Source organism: Chiloscyllium plagiosum, chromosome 4 (assembly GCF_004010195.1).
Source record: "Chiloscyllium plagiosum isolate BGI_BamShark_2017 chromosome 4, ASM401019v2, whole genome shotgun sequence".
NCBI lineage: Eukaryota > Metazoa > Chordata > Chondrichthyes > Orectolobiformes > Hemiscylliidae > Chiloscyllium > Chiloscyllium plagiosum.
This window is the reverse complement of record NC_057713.1, coordinates 89316639-89332599: the sequence shown is the minus strand read 5'-3', so window position 1 is coordinate 89332599 and position 15961 is coordinate 89316639. Positions and strand designations below refer to the sequence as shown.

The following is a 15961-nucleotide window of genomic DNA, read 5'->3' as shown; positions in this document are numbered from 1 at the left end:
TCTTCAAAACCTCTGTATCTTTTCTATAATAGGGCGACCAGAACTGGACACAATATTCCAAGTGTGGTCTCACCAGAGACTTGTAGAGGTGTAGCAAAACCTCGTGCCTCTTAAACTCGATCCCCCTGTTAATGAAAGCCAAAATACCATATGCTTTCTTAACAACCCTATCCACTTGGGTGGCAACTTTGAGGGATCTATGTACTTGCACACCCAGACCCCTCTGTTCCTCCACACAGCCAAGAATCCTGTCTTTAATCCTATATTCAGCATTCGAGTTCGACCTTCCAAAATGCATCACTTCGCATTTGTCCAGGTTAAACTCCATCTGCCATTTCTCAACCCAGCTCTGCATCCTGTCTGTGTCACGCTGCAGCCTGCAATAGCCCTCGATACTATCGACAGCACCTCCAACTTTTGTGTCATCTGCTAATTTACGAACCCACCCCTCAACTTCCACATCCAAGTCAATTATAAAAACTACAAAGGCCCAAGAACAGAACCCTGCGAGACCCCACTCAACAATGACCTCCAGGCAGAATACCTTCTATCTACTACCATTCTCAGCCAACCAATTCTGAATCCAGATAGCCAAATCTTCCTGTATCCAATACTTCCTGACTTTATGAATGAGTCTACCATGGGGAACTATATCAAATGCCTTGCTGAAGTCCATATACAGCACATCCACTGCTCGACCTTCGTCGACCTGTCTTGTCACCTCCTCAAAGAACTCAATAAGATTTTTGCGGCATGACCTTATTTTCTGACATCTTTTAGCAGTGAGTCAATATCATAATTATTCCTCTTCTCCAGAAAACTACTTTCGGAAGACTTTGATCAGAATTGAAGCAACGTTTAGCCCTATTACCCATTCAAACATTTGAGCTTCCAAAACTTGCAGTTCCTGCCTTGTCATAGTTGATCCTTGTGGCAGTTACCTGTCAACCTTCAGCTCCAACTGGTGCATTCTGAAGTTCAATTTTATATAAAGCTAATGCTCTAGCATGTTTTAACATTTAATAGAGACTAGCTGGTCTTCCTCAGACAAATTGATTCCATGCAGCTGCTTACTTTCAAAACTGACAATTTCAGCAATTGTTGTTCGGTGATAGATAATTCTGAATGGCATAATTCAATCCTTCGTTTAAAATGCCTACATTTTGGTAGGGTCTTTCATTTCATAATCTAAACTTTCAAACTCCCGACCACAGGGTATTTGTAACCCCTGTATACTGTGAAGAGATTCAGCAATGAAGTTTCATTTAAAAAAAACTCCTTCCTTTCCAACTGCATTTCAGCATTTGACCACACTCATTGTTTTTCAATTTCACACTTTTTTTTGTCACTTGTGCAGGCATGGTGCCCAAGAACAGTTCAATGGTCCTTCAGTTTTTCTACTCATTTCAAAACTGACTGCACAGTGCAACTCTAAATTAACTAGGAGAAAGTGAGGACTGCAGATGCTGGAGATCAGAGCTGAAAAATGTGTTGCTGGAAAAGCGCAGCAGGTCAGGCAGCATCCAAGGAGTAGGAGAATCGACGTTTCGGGCATACGCCCATCTTCAGGCCTGAAGAAGGGCTTATGCCCGAAACGTCGAATCTCCTACTCCTTGGATGCTGCCTGACCTGCTGTGCTTTTCCAGCAACACATTTTTCAGCAACTCTAAATTAATCCAACTGTCCCTCCAGTTAAGGTACTCACCATTGAGGAAAGTATTATCTATTAAGGGGTGATTTTTGCTGAATTCAAGTTTCACCATCTGCTGTAGTGGGATTCGAATCCATGTCCCCAGAACATTAGCCTGGGTTTCTGGATTATGAATCCTGTGATGATTTGGATATGCCAGTGTTGAACTGGGGTGGACAAACTTAAAAATCACACAACACCAGGTTATAGTCCATCAGGTTTATTTGGAAGCACTAGCTTTCGGAGCACTGCTCCTGCACAACTACCTGAAGAAGGAGCAGCACTCCGAAATCTAGTGCTTCCAAGTAAACCTATTGGACTATAACCTGGTGTTGTGTGATTATTAACCTATTAAGGGACATTTCCTCCTAAGGCTTACACACAGCCTCTTTAAAGCAACAATTTTGTCTGTCGCTCCTTCTGTGGTCGACAAACTTACGATACCACTGCCAAGTTGTATTTCTGGGTTCCTTAATGCAAACTTACCAATCATCCACACGTGATTGGTAAACTATACATAGGTCCAATTTGTTTGAAGACTGCAGCTGACAAACATGACACAATAGCTCGACAAAGAGGTCAACTTGAGGGCTTCAGCAACTATCATTACTTCCAGCAATAGCTACAATTACTCATACACTCCATTGATGACATACTGTTTTACATCCTCATTCCTTGATCATTTGTGTGATAGCACAACAGTGGACTGTCAACGGTCACCTTCATTTCCGCAGTCCAGCAGTTGCTTTCCTTTTTCAATGGACAGGCAGTTGACCTGCAAGAATGTAAATAAGGCACAACACTTCCTATTGCCTAGCAGTTTCATCTTTTAATCCCAGAGAAGACTGGACATTCCGTGAGATTTGGCAATCCTAGCCATTCATGTTTTCATTTCTGATATTTTCTGCTCTACATTCTTTGACCTTTTAGCAGTTTGCCAATTTTTTTTTGGTTGAACTTTAAGAGTTCTGTGAGGCTTTTCAAAGAACTGGCAAATGCTCCTGGCATTTTGACTAGCACTTATTCCTCAAGATCATGAAAAAGAAGGGATTATCTGGTCATTTGTTTCAGTGATATTTGTGGAACCTTGCTGCAAATAAAATGGCTTCTGCATTTTTCAATATACTACCATGACTATAATTCAAAAGTACCCAATTGGCTGCAAGTATTTTTAGGTGTCCCAGAGTTATGAAAGTTCTATATGGAAGTATTGTTTGTCCACCCTTGATCGAAAATTTTCTACTTCATAGTGAAGATAAGATACCATGGAATCTAAGGAAATTTGGCTAATTGAATCCAGAATTGGCTTAGTGGCAGGAAACAGAGGATGATGGCCAAAGGATGTTTTTGTGATTGGATGCCTATGGCCAGTTGGGGTTCTACTGGGGTCAGAGTTGCTGCCCTCGATGTTTGTGGCATAAATAAACCACATAGACTTGAATGTAAGAGAGTCAGTCAGTCAGTTTGTGGGATTTACGAAAGTTCTTGGGGTGCTAAATAACGAGGAGGGAACCCTCAAAATAATATGGATGGCTGGTCAGATGGGTAATAGGTGGCAAATAGAATTCAACTCAGCTGATTATAAGGTGATGCACTTAGGCAGTACAAACAACGCAAAGAAATACGTGATGAATTGTAGGACTCTGAGATCGACTGAGGCTCAGAGGAACCTTGGTGTGCCCATACACAGGTCCCTTAAGGTAAAGGAACAGGTAAATTTAGCTGGTTAAGAAAGCCTATGGAATTCCTGCTTTTATTAGCCGAGACATATATTTCAAGATCAGAAAGTTTATGGTGGAACTGTAAACATTGGTCAGGCCACAGCTAGAGTATTGGGTGCAATTCTGGAGGGATTGGCATTCTAGGAGGAATAAAATAACTAGGTGAAAGTGAGGACTGCAGAGGCTGGAGATCAGAGTCGAGAGTGTGATGCTGGAAAAGCACAGCAGGTCAGGCAGCATCCGAGGAGCAGGAGAGTTGATGATTCAGGGAAAAGCCCTTCATCAGGAATTATAGGAGGGATGTCAATGCACTAAAGAGGATGCAAAGGAGATTTACCAGGTCGTTGCTTAGTGTGGGGAGTTTCACTTATAAGAAGAGATTAGAGAGAATGAGATTGCTTTCCTTTGAGCAGAAGAGGCTAAGGGGGGAGGAGGGGGTGTGTGTGGGGAGGGGGTATGATGAGATGTGTAAAATTATGAGGGCCATAGATAGGGTAGATAGAAAAGAACATTTTCCATTTGATATAGGGATCAATGACTAGGGAGCATAGATATAAGATCATAGGTAGGAAGCTTGGAGGGGATATGAGGAATCTATTTTTTCACCCAGAAGATGGTGAGAATCTGGAACTCACTGGCTAGAGGGTGGTAAAGACAGAAACCCGTATAATATTTAAGAAGTATTTACATGTACACCAGATATATGGCAAGGTGTAAAAGCAATGGGCTGAGTGCTGGAAAATGGGATTATAATAGTAAGGTGGTTGGTTTGACCAGTACAATCTCAGTCAGTCAAAGTGTCTTTGTTTTTGGTGCTGTAGACCTCCATGACTATAGCACGGTTAATTGTAAGGATGAATGAGTAAGTGACTTTGAGGAGTCAGCAGAGCATAAGAGCAGCACAAACAAAACGGTAAGTCAACTACCACCATCTAATCTGAAAAGATAAATGAGTGGGTTGGTGGGAAACATGTTAGAGAAGTGGAGAAGGAAGTACAGAGGCACAAAGCTCCAGCTCTTTCTCAGGTTTCTAGTAATAGTATCCAGATGATTCAGCTTTGGCCTCCAGAGGCACACAGATATTTTGAGAGTGTTTACAACCTTAAATGGTGGGTGAAAAATAGGAAGCAATTATTCCTGTCTATCCTATCTATGGCCCTCATAATTTTATGCGTCTGAATCTTCTATTTGGGATCGTATCCTTAAAAATGTACCTTTTGGATTTTTCCTCATGCACAAAAATCTTCAAAATGAATAAAGGTCTTCAGCTTACAAGGCATATATCCCACCATCATAATGTACCAAAACACTTGACAGCTACTGAGGTACTTTTCAAATCTAATGTACTTTGCAATGTAAGAAACACAGGAGACAATTTGCACACCGCAAGGTGGATGGCATGATTGCTCAATGGTTAGAACTGCTGCCTTCACAATGCCAGGGACCTGGGTTAGATTCCAGCCTTGGGCAACTGCCTGTGTGGAGTTTGCATGTGCTTTCTGTTTCTGTTGGGTGCTCCAGTCTCTTCCACAGTCTAAAGATGTTTTGGTTAGGTGGATTGGCCATGTATTGTGTCTAAGGAGGTGTAGGCTAGGTGGATTAGTAAATTGGGAAGACGGGTCTGGGTGGGATGCTCTTTGGAGGGTTGGTGCAGACTTGATGGGTCAAATGGTCTCTTTCTGCACTGTAGGGATTCTAATATCTCAACACAGAAATGTGATTAAAAACAAATCATCTGTTTTTGGGTGTTTATTGATAGCTAAATATTGACCAGGAAGACCTCTATTTAGAAGTAGTGCCATGGGAATGTTTTCATCCACTTCAAAAGGTAGACAGGGCCCTGGTTTAACATCTCATCAAAATGACAGCACTTCCACCAGCGTAGCACTCCCTCAGTAGTGCACTGGCAATGTAAGCCTACATCAAGAAGTAAGGTTGAATAAATGTCCATATTAGATATGATTATGATTTTTTTTTTCTTTTATGTCATATACTTAATGGGACAGACTTTAGAACAGTTTTTTGTCAGCAGGCCTTTTGCTGCATTGGAATTAGAAAAATTGACTGACACAACATATGGGTTAGCATACTAAAGTAAATCAGCTGGCTGTTGAGAACTCATCCCATTGATTTCAATTATCCCTATTATGTCTATGAAGAAAAGTATTTACATGCCCATGCCTATCCATATTCAGTGGCACTCCTTTCATTATTTTCCCATTTATGAAGGGGATTGTTTTTAACTGTATTTGATATTGGCTGAGAACAGCAGAATCCCAGGAACAGAACAGCAACTGAACCCCAGACAAATTAACTATGTCCAATACAGTCCAACAAAATTGAAGGTAAATATATTATTATTTTGCCTGGGTGTTTCTTTCATAAATGGGTGAATTATTTTTGCATGTTTCTTTCAATAGCAGTAAGGGTGGCTCTATGCAGTTGTGGTTTCCGTGTAGATTCAGAATATTATCGCAATTTCCTTCTGTAATGTCTGGCACCATTCACTTGTACAGGATATTCCGCAATCGAGCATTTAACAAAATCTATCACACAGATACTATATGTTTCCTATCCACCCAACAACCTTGACATCAGTCAGAAGGCTGGGATATTCAACAAAAGAGCCCTTACAAATCAAGCCAAGTTTATTTTAAGCACTATTTCGACATGCCAAATTCGATTGTAGGACAACATTATACTCCAGATTACCTGATTTCACTGTGCAAGTGAGAAAACAGGCAATAATTTATTATAGGAATAACAACAGGCCATTCAGGCCTGTGGACCTCTTCTGTCTGTTTACCTAAGCCCTGCCTCCTCTCTGGAGCACTGGAATGACCATCAAGTCCTGTTGTGACCAACTCAAGATTTTCTTTCGGACTGGTCAGAACAGCCCCAGCACATCTATCTTAAATTCTGAGAGACCCCTTAAAAAATCCCAGAAGGTTGGCAACCCTTGTACAAAAATGTTCAAGGGACAGTGAGAGATCCTATTTGGAAGGATGAAGTAGAATTATAATACTTATGCATAAACCCATACTTGCAAACTTATATTTGTTGGTGAATCCGCTGTTATAGATATGCAAAATTGCAACCATTATAATCTCTGGCTGCAATATCTTTTAAAGTATTTGGGGAACTTCCTGTCTTAAATGAAGAAGGATAGCAGGTATGGGAGTAATAAGAGAAAGATAGCTGTGTTCTCCTGAGATACTCATTTGGGCTCGGAATGAATAGTAATGGCTGCATTCACAAGCATAGACTGTCCAATGTGGTTATCACTGAGAAATGCCAGTCAATATTATTTTCACATGAAAGGGAGGAATTATTGTGGAACTATAAAAAGAGAGGGTGGCATAGTGGCTCAGTGGTTAGCACTGCTGCCAGGGACCCGGGTTTGATTCCTCAGGTATGTGGAGTTTGCACATTCTCCCCGTGTCTGAGTGGGTTTCCTCCGGGTGCTTTGCTTTCCTCCCACAGTCCAAAGATATGCAGGTTAGGGTGAATTGGCCATGGTAAATTGCCCAGAGTGTCCAGGGATGTGTCGGTTAGTTACATTAGTCAGGGGAAATGTGGGTGGATTACTCTTTGGATGGTCGGTTTGGACTTGTTGAGCCAAATGGCCTGTTTCCACACTGTAAGGATTCTATGAACTTGCCAAGACATTGCATCAACCTTCTTTCAGCAGATTTCCAATGCAGTTTTCAGAGTTACAAAGTAGTCCTTTGCTGGACTGAGGGTAGGTGAAGATTGTCAGATTCAATAAAAAGTGTAACGGTGTCTCTTTGGTTCAAATTGTGAATTTGGCAGAGGTTATGGGTTCAAGTCTTGGTGCATTCATTGAACACAATATAAACTGACACATCAGCGTAATATTGGGGCAGTGCTGCCTTGTCAGAGTTGGTTTCTTTCGGATGTGATGTTAAACCAACGACTTAGCAGTCAGTTCATATGGATACGTTACAGTAACTAGATCTATTAACCATAAATAATTTCAGTTGAATTTACCGATTAATAAATATCTTTACAGCAGATGTGTATCTAGAAAGAAAATCCCTGTGGATGTTTCTATATTAAGTTGTAGCCCGCTGAAGTTTCTATTTTTTGTTGTGTACCGTATATGACTTGGATATCCTGTTTGGATGAAAACCAAGAAGCTTTCATACTGCAAAGAGATATGACATTGGAAGTGAAATGCTAATTATCTGCAAAAGCTATCAAGTACTCCACGAAAGACTCAATAATATAACACCACCTGACTGAGGTAAACCCAGGAGAAATGGGAGAGGATGCAGCAATAAAAAGGGAGACACTAAACAGTAATGTATAATAAACTTTTTTCTGCATATGAACAGGAGGAAGAAATTCAGTCATTTCATTGTCATAACTTCTTCGTGATAAAGTGAAACTATATTAACTACGATTGTGGTTGCAGCTAATGATTAAAAGGATCAAAGGATTTGCTGGAATTTCTGAAGGAACAGTGGATAGATCCCCACATATTTTTATCACTGGTTTCAATGCTTTGTTGACAAGTGCATTAATTGTTTATATTTCAACGTTCAGCTCTTCCAATCTTGCCTTGTAAACACTTTAACAGCACACATCTTCCTCCATCCAAGAGGGTAGGACATTCTTTACTGTGGATGTCTCTAGCCTTCCCCGTCATTTCATGACTATCTCATGGATGGTAAAATGTTAATAAATGACTAGGTAAACCAGATAATCTCTGAAGCAATTACTGAAGCAATTGCTTCTGAACTGCATTATCAAGCTTTGCAGAAGTGGAACAGCTCTGGGATTTGTGGTAAATTGCAACCATGAAAACTCAAAAGCAAAATGTTTCATCAGAATGTGGTTAAATTGCTACAATGTCAACAAGTAATTCTGGTAAGTCAACACTTACCTTCACATATCTTCTGCTGCATTGCTTCCTTAATTCTGTCTATAGTTCCATAATCGTCAGCAAATATAACATAAGTTGTTGACGGCTTGTTGCCAATCATTTTAAGCTCTGATTCGGTTATTTCCGATCCCACTCCGACAGCAAACAGGATAATTTTGTCAGCACGTGCTTCAACAGAAGCATCAACAACATCATCCTGAGACTTTCCATCCGTGACAACAACAGCTATTTTGTTTTTAGCTGTCTTATTTCTTTGTGAAGATGGAAAAACAATTTCTGTTGCAAACTTGATAGCACGACCTGTTTGAGTATTTCCACCAAGGTATTGGATATTTTCTATTCCAGCAATTAGTTCTTTATTGGTCAGGAATTGGCCAAACGAAATCTCCAGACGTGGAGTGTCGCTGTACTGGATAACTGCTACTTGAGTGTATTCTGGTCCAATATCAAAGCCACTCGTGACATTAACAAGCCATGTTTTTGCTGTTTCAAAGTTGTTAAATCCCACACTCCAAGATCCATCCATGATGAAAACCAAATCATTCACTGCTGTTCTGCATCCTGTTGACAGATCAGAAATAACCAGTAGAAAAAAATCCTAAATATTTAAGTGCAAGCCAAAATGCTACTTCTGCTCTTGGCATATTTTCCCACCAAGTTTACTGTTAAATCTATAGCACAATGCCACCAAAGTTTTGTGGAGTTGAAAGCATGAATATTGCTCAAAGGCCTGCAATGAGACTTTATTAAGGTACAAACAACAAGAACAACATTTGATATTTGCATGGTTCCCCTGGTTCCATTGGTCTCCATTTGATCAAAACATCCAGTTCAAATGTTAATCATGACCTCCAAAAAGGTGAAGAAGTATGGAAATCTAAGGTCCATGCTATCATTAAATACAACAGAAATACAGAACATTCATGATTTAAGGATTTTTTTTCAATAAATCAACAACTTATATGGGAATGGAGCTGCCAATGCCACATCAGGATGTGGATAAAATCCAACTTTGCACTTTCCAGGAACAAGTAAGATGGAAATCAGAAATGATGATCTCAAAAAAGGCAAAATCTGTCTGCTCACACACCATTCCTGATCATGAAATTCACACAATGATCTACTTCTCTGCCACAAACATCCCGGACTTACCACTGGCTGGAAGCTTAATCTTATCAATTCCACAATGTAGTCAGACTGCAGATACTCTGTAATGAATGTCACAGCTCCTAACATCACTCCATCATCTACAAGGCTCAATTTAGGAATACCATAAAGTACTCACCACTTGTGTAACTGGCTTTGGTTGAACTATTCATGAATTTCATCACCACCTGGTTTACCACACTTTGTTTGATGGTACCCCTGCTGTTAAACAATATATTCTTCCCTTTCATCATCAGCAACATTCACCACTTACAGGATGTGTCGCTAAGTTTATTTGAACGCCAGAAGGAAGGAGTAAGATGGTAGCAGAGTAGGGTTCCTGAGCCCTGACTGATTTTCATTTCTTTTTGGTTTTTTTCCTCTCTTTTCTTGTGTTTTTCTATCTATACCTTTGCTTACCTCTTGTCTTGAGCTCAGAGGGCATTTGTGACAGCGATAGCCCAGTGCGGACCTCGAGTGAACCTAGCGCAGAAGTGAATGGGCCCAGTGCAGACCTCAAGAGAACCCTTACTGACTTTTCCGGGGCAAGCACAGAACCTCGCATCGGAATCAGTGGCTGCTACATCGGCGGTGGCAACGTCAGTGAAGTAAGCCCAAAGGCAAAAGATAGCAACTGAGGATTGATGACTTCGTTGTTGGTTGGGTCAGGAACTGGTAGTGACTAAGCAGTGGTGGAAGGGCATCACAGTGACATCGAGGAGATGGGCCCAGCAGCAAGAGACACAATTCTGATGTTGGTTGGTCCGGCACAGGTGGCAGCGAGGTGGAGACATATTGGCCCAACAGCGAAAGATGACACCTGAGGGTAGGCAACTTGGTTGGGTCCAGTTTGGCGATGAAGCGATGGAGGAAGCATGGCTGCATAGGCGTTGCTGATAGTAATAAGCTGGTTCAAGACTGATGGACTCCCTTCAACCATATCATTTGTTTTATCTGTATTTGTAATATTACTCAAAATGGTGCCAAATTGTGGCAACAAATGAAAACTTTTCATAGTATTTCATTTTTTCTAACTGTAAAATGCACCTGACAATAAAATCATTCATTCATAACTCCTAGCATTACAAACATCATGGTTAAGAATGAGAGCAGCAATGTCATAAGAAACTATCACCTCCAAGTTCCTCTCCAGGGCTCACATCAGGAACACTTTTTGAGTTATCACCTTTTCTTCATGCTGCTGGACCAAGACCCTGGAATTTCACTTTCACCACCATTATGAAAGCAACATCAACAAAAGGAGTGCAGCAATTCAAGAATGAAGGCAACCAGCAGCTTCCTGGGGCAACTGGGCTGGATTATAACTATAGCACTGCCAGTGTCAATCACTCTCATTTGAAGAACAAGTTTAAAAAGCACTTATAAAATGATTACCTCTGTACTTATATTCAGACCAGGAAGCTAAATGATTTACAGAAAATGTTGATCTATCTCTATGTTCATTCTTCGTCAAGTCATAGGCTAGAGGTATATTATTCTTCAATTAAAAAAAAATGGAAATACATAGTCCTCTAAGTTTTACATAAAACAAGGTTGAAAAGTACCACCTTTTTCTTTAATTTCTCCAATATTGTGATATGGTTTGGATATGTATTCCAAAATAATCTTGGCATAATTTCAGGATCCTCAAACAATGATGGTACAAGCTACCTTATAATTATAGTCAAGGGTAAAGGGCAAGTTCTGATTGAGGTCTGATACTGACAACAAGATATGTAATGTAGAATTCTTACCAGCTCTTACGTTTTCATCCTGCACAGCTTCACTAAATAAATGAGATGACAAATAGATCACTACAGCTTGTAAAATGCATGACTTCATTGTACCTAAGGAGCAAGAGAAAACAAATATTTTACTGACAGTATGTTACAGTGCAAAGTACAATTTGTAAATCTGACTGCTGAGGGGACCCCATTATCAAGAAAACTACGAATCACATTGTTGTTAGGTCATGAGAAACAGGAGAAGAATTAGGCTGTTTGGTTCCTCGAGGCTTCCACCATTAAATAATATCACGACTGATCCTCTAAATGAGTTCAGAAACTTTACAGTCATATAGGCATTACAGGCTGAAAACAACCATTCAGCCCAGTGAGTTCTGCATTATACTTTCTGATTATTATGATCTTTATTGAACTGTTTCAACAGTTTGCATTTACTTATGCCTCTTTAATATTGGAAAATATTCAAGGTGCCTCACAAATGCATAATGAAAAACCTTGTCTGTGTGAATACTGACCACAAGCTATGACACAAAATTAATTTATATATATTTATATAAACAAATATATATAATACAATGCACTGTGATTTTTACCTATACTCATCTATATCACAACTGATCTGGATGTCTAAATGTTTGCATATGTTGGTGATGTGTAATCCAAAATGTACTTTAGCTTATCCTGATATGTGAACTTCAGGCTCAAATAACATTTAACCAAGAAGAGTTACTTTTGGCTACTAAATTATTAGTTTAATCGAGATCAATTATCTTTCAGCTGAAGTAAAAGAAAAGTATTTAATCAAAGGAATTTAGAGCCTTGTGAAGTATTATCCATAATCTAAGAAGTATTAAATTTGACTAATGTGAAGGCTTTCAGCTACAGTCAACCTCAATTCCAGTTAAATTAAGTGTAATTGATTAGAGAGCTCTCAGTCAGAATCTTTTCCCAACTGTGATATTCTTTATGGCTTGAATTATTGATTACACGATACCTGTATATTTGTAGTATATCATTCTTCCACCGTGGAAAAGGGGACAGAAATCACAACACAAATACCATAAGAAGTAAGAATTATTTGATTCTCTGGAATTGTTGCATCACTAATAAACACTGTTAAGGTCCAAAAGATGTTCCAAGACCCTGGTATAATTGTGCTGTCTTGTTCAATTCGGATTTTGTCCCATTTTTATCACTGTCTCCAATGTTATTGACTCTAATTTACCTCAACATGCTTTCGATTACACTGTGTCTTGGCCAAATATTTCCCTGCACTATATTCCCTTTATATTCTCTTAGCTCTGTTTAAACTTCTTTATCTTCTTTAACCTAACAGCCTGGTCCCACTGAATGTGAGTCAGTGGCAGAATATCATTTCAGGGGTATTAATCAATTAATTGATTGAATAGAATCCCTACAGCATGGGAATAGGCCATTCAGCCTAACTGACCCTCCAAAGACTATCCCACCCAGACCCATTTCCCTACCCTGTCCCTATAACCTTGCAGTTCCCATGGCTAATGCACCTAACCTACACATGCCTGAACACTATGGGGCAATTTAGCATGACCAATTCAACTAACCTGCATATCTTTGGATTGTGGGAGGAAACTGGAGCACCTGGAAGAAACATGCAACTGCCACACAGAAGTACCTGAAGGTGGAACTGAACCTGTGTCCTTGGCGCTGTGAGGGAGCAGTGCTAACCACTTAGCCACCGTGCTTAGTAGCAGTGGAAAGATATTTCATTAACAGACAATGATTTAATCCCATTAAAGTTATATGTGTTATTAAACTGGTACTTTAATATCCAGGCATGCTTAGTGGTATGATGATTAATCAAAGGGATTTTCCAGCCACCTGACGCATTACAGCTCCGGCAGCCATTGCTTCCTTTGGCATTGTAAGCAATAATATAAACGCCTCTGAAAAAAGTCACAACCAAAGCAGAAAGTCACATTCCCTGTAGATATTGCCTTCAGACTGGGCCAGTATTGATCATCTGGAATTTATTCAAAACATTCAAATAAATCTCTTCTCTGAGATACTAACTTGTATGAATTATTCCAGTGAGTCAGAGGGCTAGTTTTGGACCCCATCATGAAACCTGATCAGCTCATGGAGGTATGACCAACACTGGCAGCTCACCCCAACTAAGCAGATGGCCAGGGCTAAGTAATCCCAGAACCAATGGATCAGATCAAAGCACTAGGCATGAACCCTGATGGATAACTGAACAAACGACAAGAGGGGTAAGCTCAACAAATGCCCCTCTCCTCAATGGTGGGGGAGCACTGCAAATTAGTGAAAAAGACAAGGCTGAAGCATTTGCAACAATCTTCAACCAAAACTCCTGAATCAATAATACATTCTAGTCTCTTGCTGAGGCCCCCAGCAGCAGAGCTGCCAGTCTTCAACCAAGTTAATTCACTCCATGAGGTATTAAGTATTAAGGACTGGTTTGCACTGCCACTGCAAAGGGTACTTCAACTGTTGTATTATCACATAGATTTTGGACAGACAGAATCGTACCTTGAAGAAAGTTACTGTGATGTTCCAAAATAAAGGTACCACGTTATAGGGTCATGTAGTCACACAGCATGGAAACAAACCCTTTGGTCCAACCCATCCATGACAACCACAATTCCAAACTAAACTCGTCCCACCTGCCTGCTCCTGACACATATCCCTGTAAACCTTTCCTATTCATGTCCTTATCTAAGTGTCTTTTAAACATTGTAACTGTGCCTGTATCCACCACTTCTTCAGGAAGTTCATACCACACACAAACCACACTCTATGTAAAAAAAAGCCCCATGTCTTTTTTAAATCTCTCTCCTCTCACCTTAAAAATGTGTCCCCTAGTCTTGAAATCCCCATTCTATGGAAAAGACACTGACCATTAACCCTATCTCTAGCCCTCATGATTTTATGAGCCTGAGAAGATCACCTCTCAACTTCCTACACTCCAGTGAAAAAAGTCCCAGCCTATCCAGCCTTTCTTTCTAACTCAATCCTTCAAAACCCAGCAACATCCCGACAAATCCCTTCTGAACCCTCTCCACCTTAATAATATCCTTCCTACAATTGAGCAACCAGAATTGGACAGAGTATTCCAGAAGAGGCCTCACTAATGTCCTGTACAACCTCAACATGACTTCCAACTCTTATACTCAAAGGACTGAGCAACGAAGGCAAGCATGCTAAATGTCTTTTTAACCACCCCACCGAACTCACCTCCACCTACCTCGACTGGGAAACTTTTAAAGAGCAACAGAGGATAACTAAAAAGGCATTACGTGGAAAAAAAAATGACATACGAAGGCAAACTGGCCAAAAACCTAAAGGAGGATAGTAAAGCCTTTTTAGGTATGTGAAAAGAAAAAAAATGGTTAAGACTAAAATTGGGCCCTTGAAGACAGAAACTGGTGAATTTGTTATGGGGAACAAGGAAATGGCAGAAGAGTTGAATAGGTACTTTGGGACTGTCCTCACTGGGGAAGACAGAAGCAATCTCCCAGATATAACTGTTGCTGAAGGATCTAGGGTAATGAATGAACTGAAGGGAATTTATATTTGCCAGGAAATGGTGTTGGAGAGACTGTTAGGTCTGAAGGCTGATAAGACCTGATGATCTGCATCCCAGAGTACTTAAAGAGGGGGCTCTAGAAATCATAGACACATTGGCAATCATTTTCCAATGTTCTATAGATTCAGGATCAGTTCCAGTGGATTGCAGAGTGTCAAATGTTGTCACACATTTCAAGAAGGGAGGGAGAGAGAAAACAGGGAATTATAGACCGGTTAGCCTGATGTCAGTGGTGGGAAAGATGCTGGAATCAATTATAAAAGATGAAATTACGACTCATTTAGATAGCAGTAAGAGGATAGGCCAGAATCAGCATGGTTTTATGAAGGGGAAATCGTGCTTGACTAATCTTCTAGAATTTTTTGAGGATGTAACTATGAAGATGGACAAGGGAAAGCCAGTGGATGCACTGTACGTGGACTTTCAGAAAGCTTTTGATAAAGTCCCACATAGGAGATTAGTGAGCAAAATTAGGGCACAGGGTATTCGGGGCAAGGTACTGACTTGGATTGAAAATTGGCTGACTGACAGGAAGCAGAGTAGTGATAAACGGGTCCCTTTCAGAATGGCAGGCGGTGACCAGTAGGGTACCACAAAGTTCGGTGTTGGGACTGCAGCTGTTTACACTTACATCAATGATATAGATGAAGGTATTAAAAGTAATATTAGCAAATTTGCTGATGACACAAAGCTGGGTGGCAGAGTGAAATGTGAGGAGGATGTTATGAGAATACAGGGTGACTTGGACAGGCCAGGTGAGTGGACGGATGCATGTTTAATGTGGATAAATGTGTGGTCATCTACTTTGGTGGCAAGAACAGGAAGGCAGATTACTATCTAAATGGAGTCAAGTTAGATAAAGAGGAAGTTCAACGTGATCTAGGTGTCCTTGTACATCAGTCAATGAAAGCAAGCATGCAGGTACAGCAGGCAGTAAGGAAAGCTAATGCCATGCTGGCGTTATAGCAAGAGAAATTGAATATAAGAGCAAAGAGGTCCTTCTGCAGCTGTACAGAGCCCTGGTGAGACCACAACTAGAGTATTGTGTGCAGTTTTGGTCTCCAAATTTGAGGAAGGACATTCTGGCTATTGAGGGAGTGCAGCGTAAGTTCACAAGGTCAATTCCCGGAATGGCGGGACTATCATATCTTGAAAGATTAG

At 40.3% G+C, this 15961-nt stretch overlaps 1 protein-coding gene across 1 annotated transcript in view; it reads right to left on the bottom strand.

Annotated features, from left to right (window-relative positions):
• The window catches only part of LOC122549191 (collagen alpha-1(XXI) chain-like), a 173905-nt gene that overhangs the window by 143431 nt on the left and 14513 nt on the right, over nucleotides 1-15961 (bottom strand). The window contains exons 2-3 of the mRNA XM_043688582.1: nucleotides 11221-11313; nucleotides 8321-8881 (exon numbers count right to left, since the gene is read on the bottom strand). Coding sequence (XP_043544517.1) covers nucleotides 8321-8881; nucleotides 11221-11308 — 649 coding nt within the window. The 5' untranslated portion in view covers nucleotides 11309-11313. The remainder of the gene's footprint in view (nucleotides 1-8320; nucleotides 8882-11220; nucleotides 11314-15961) is intronic.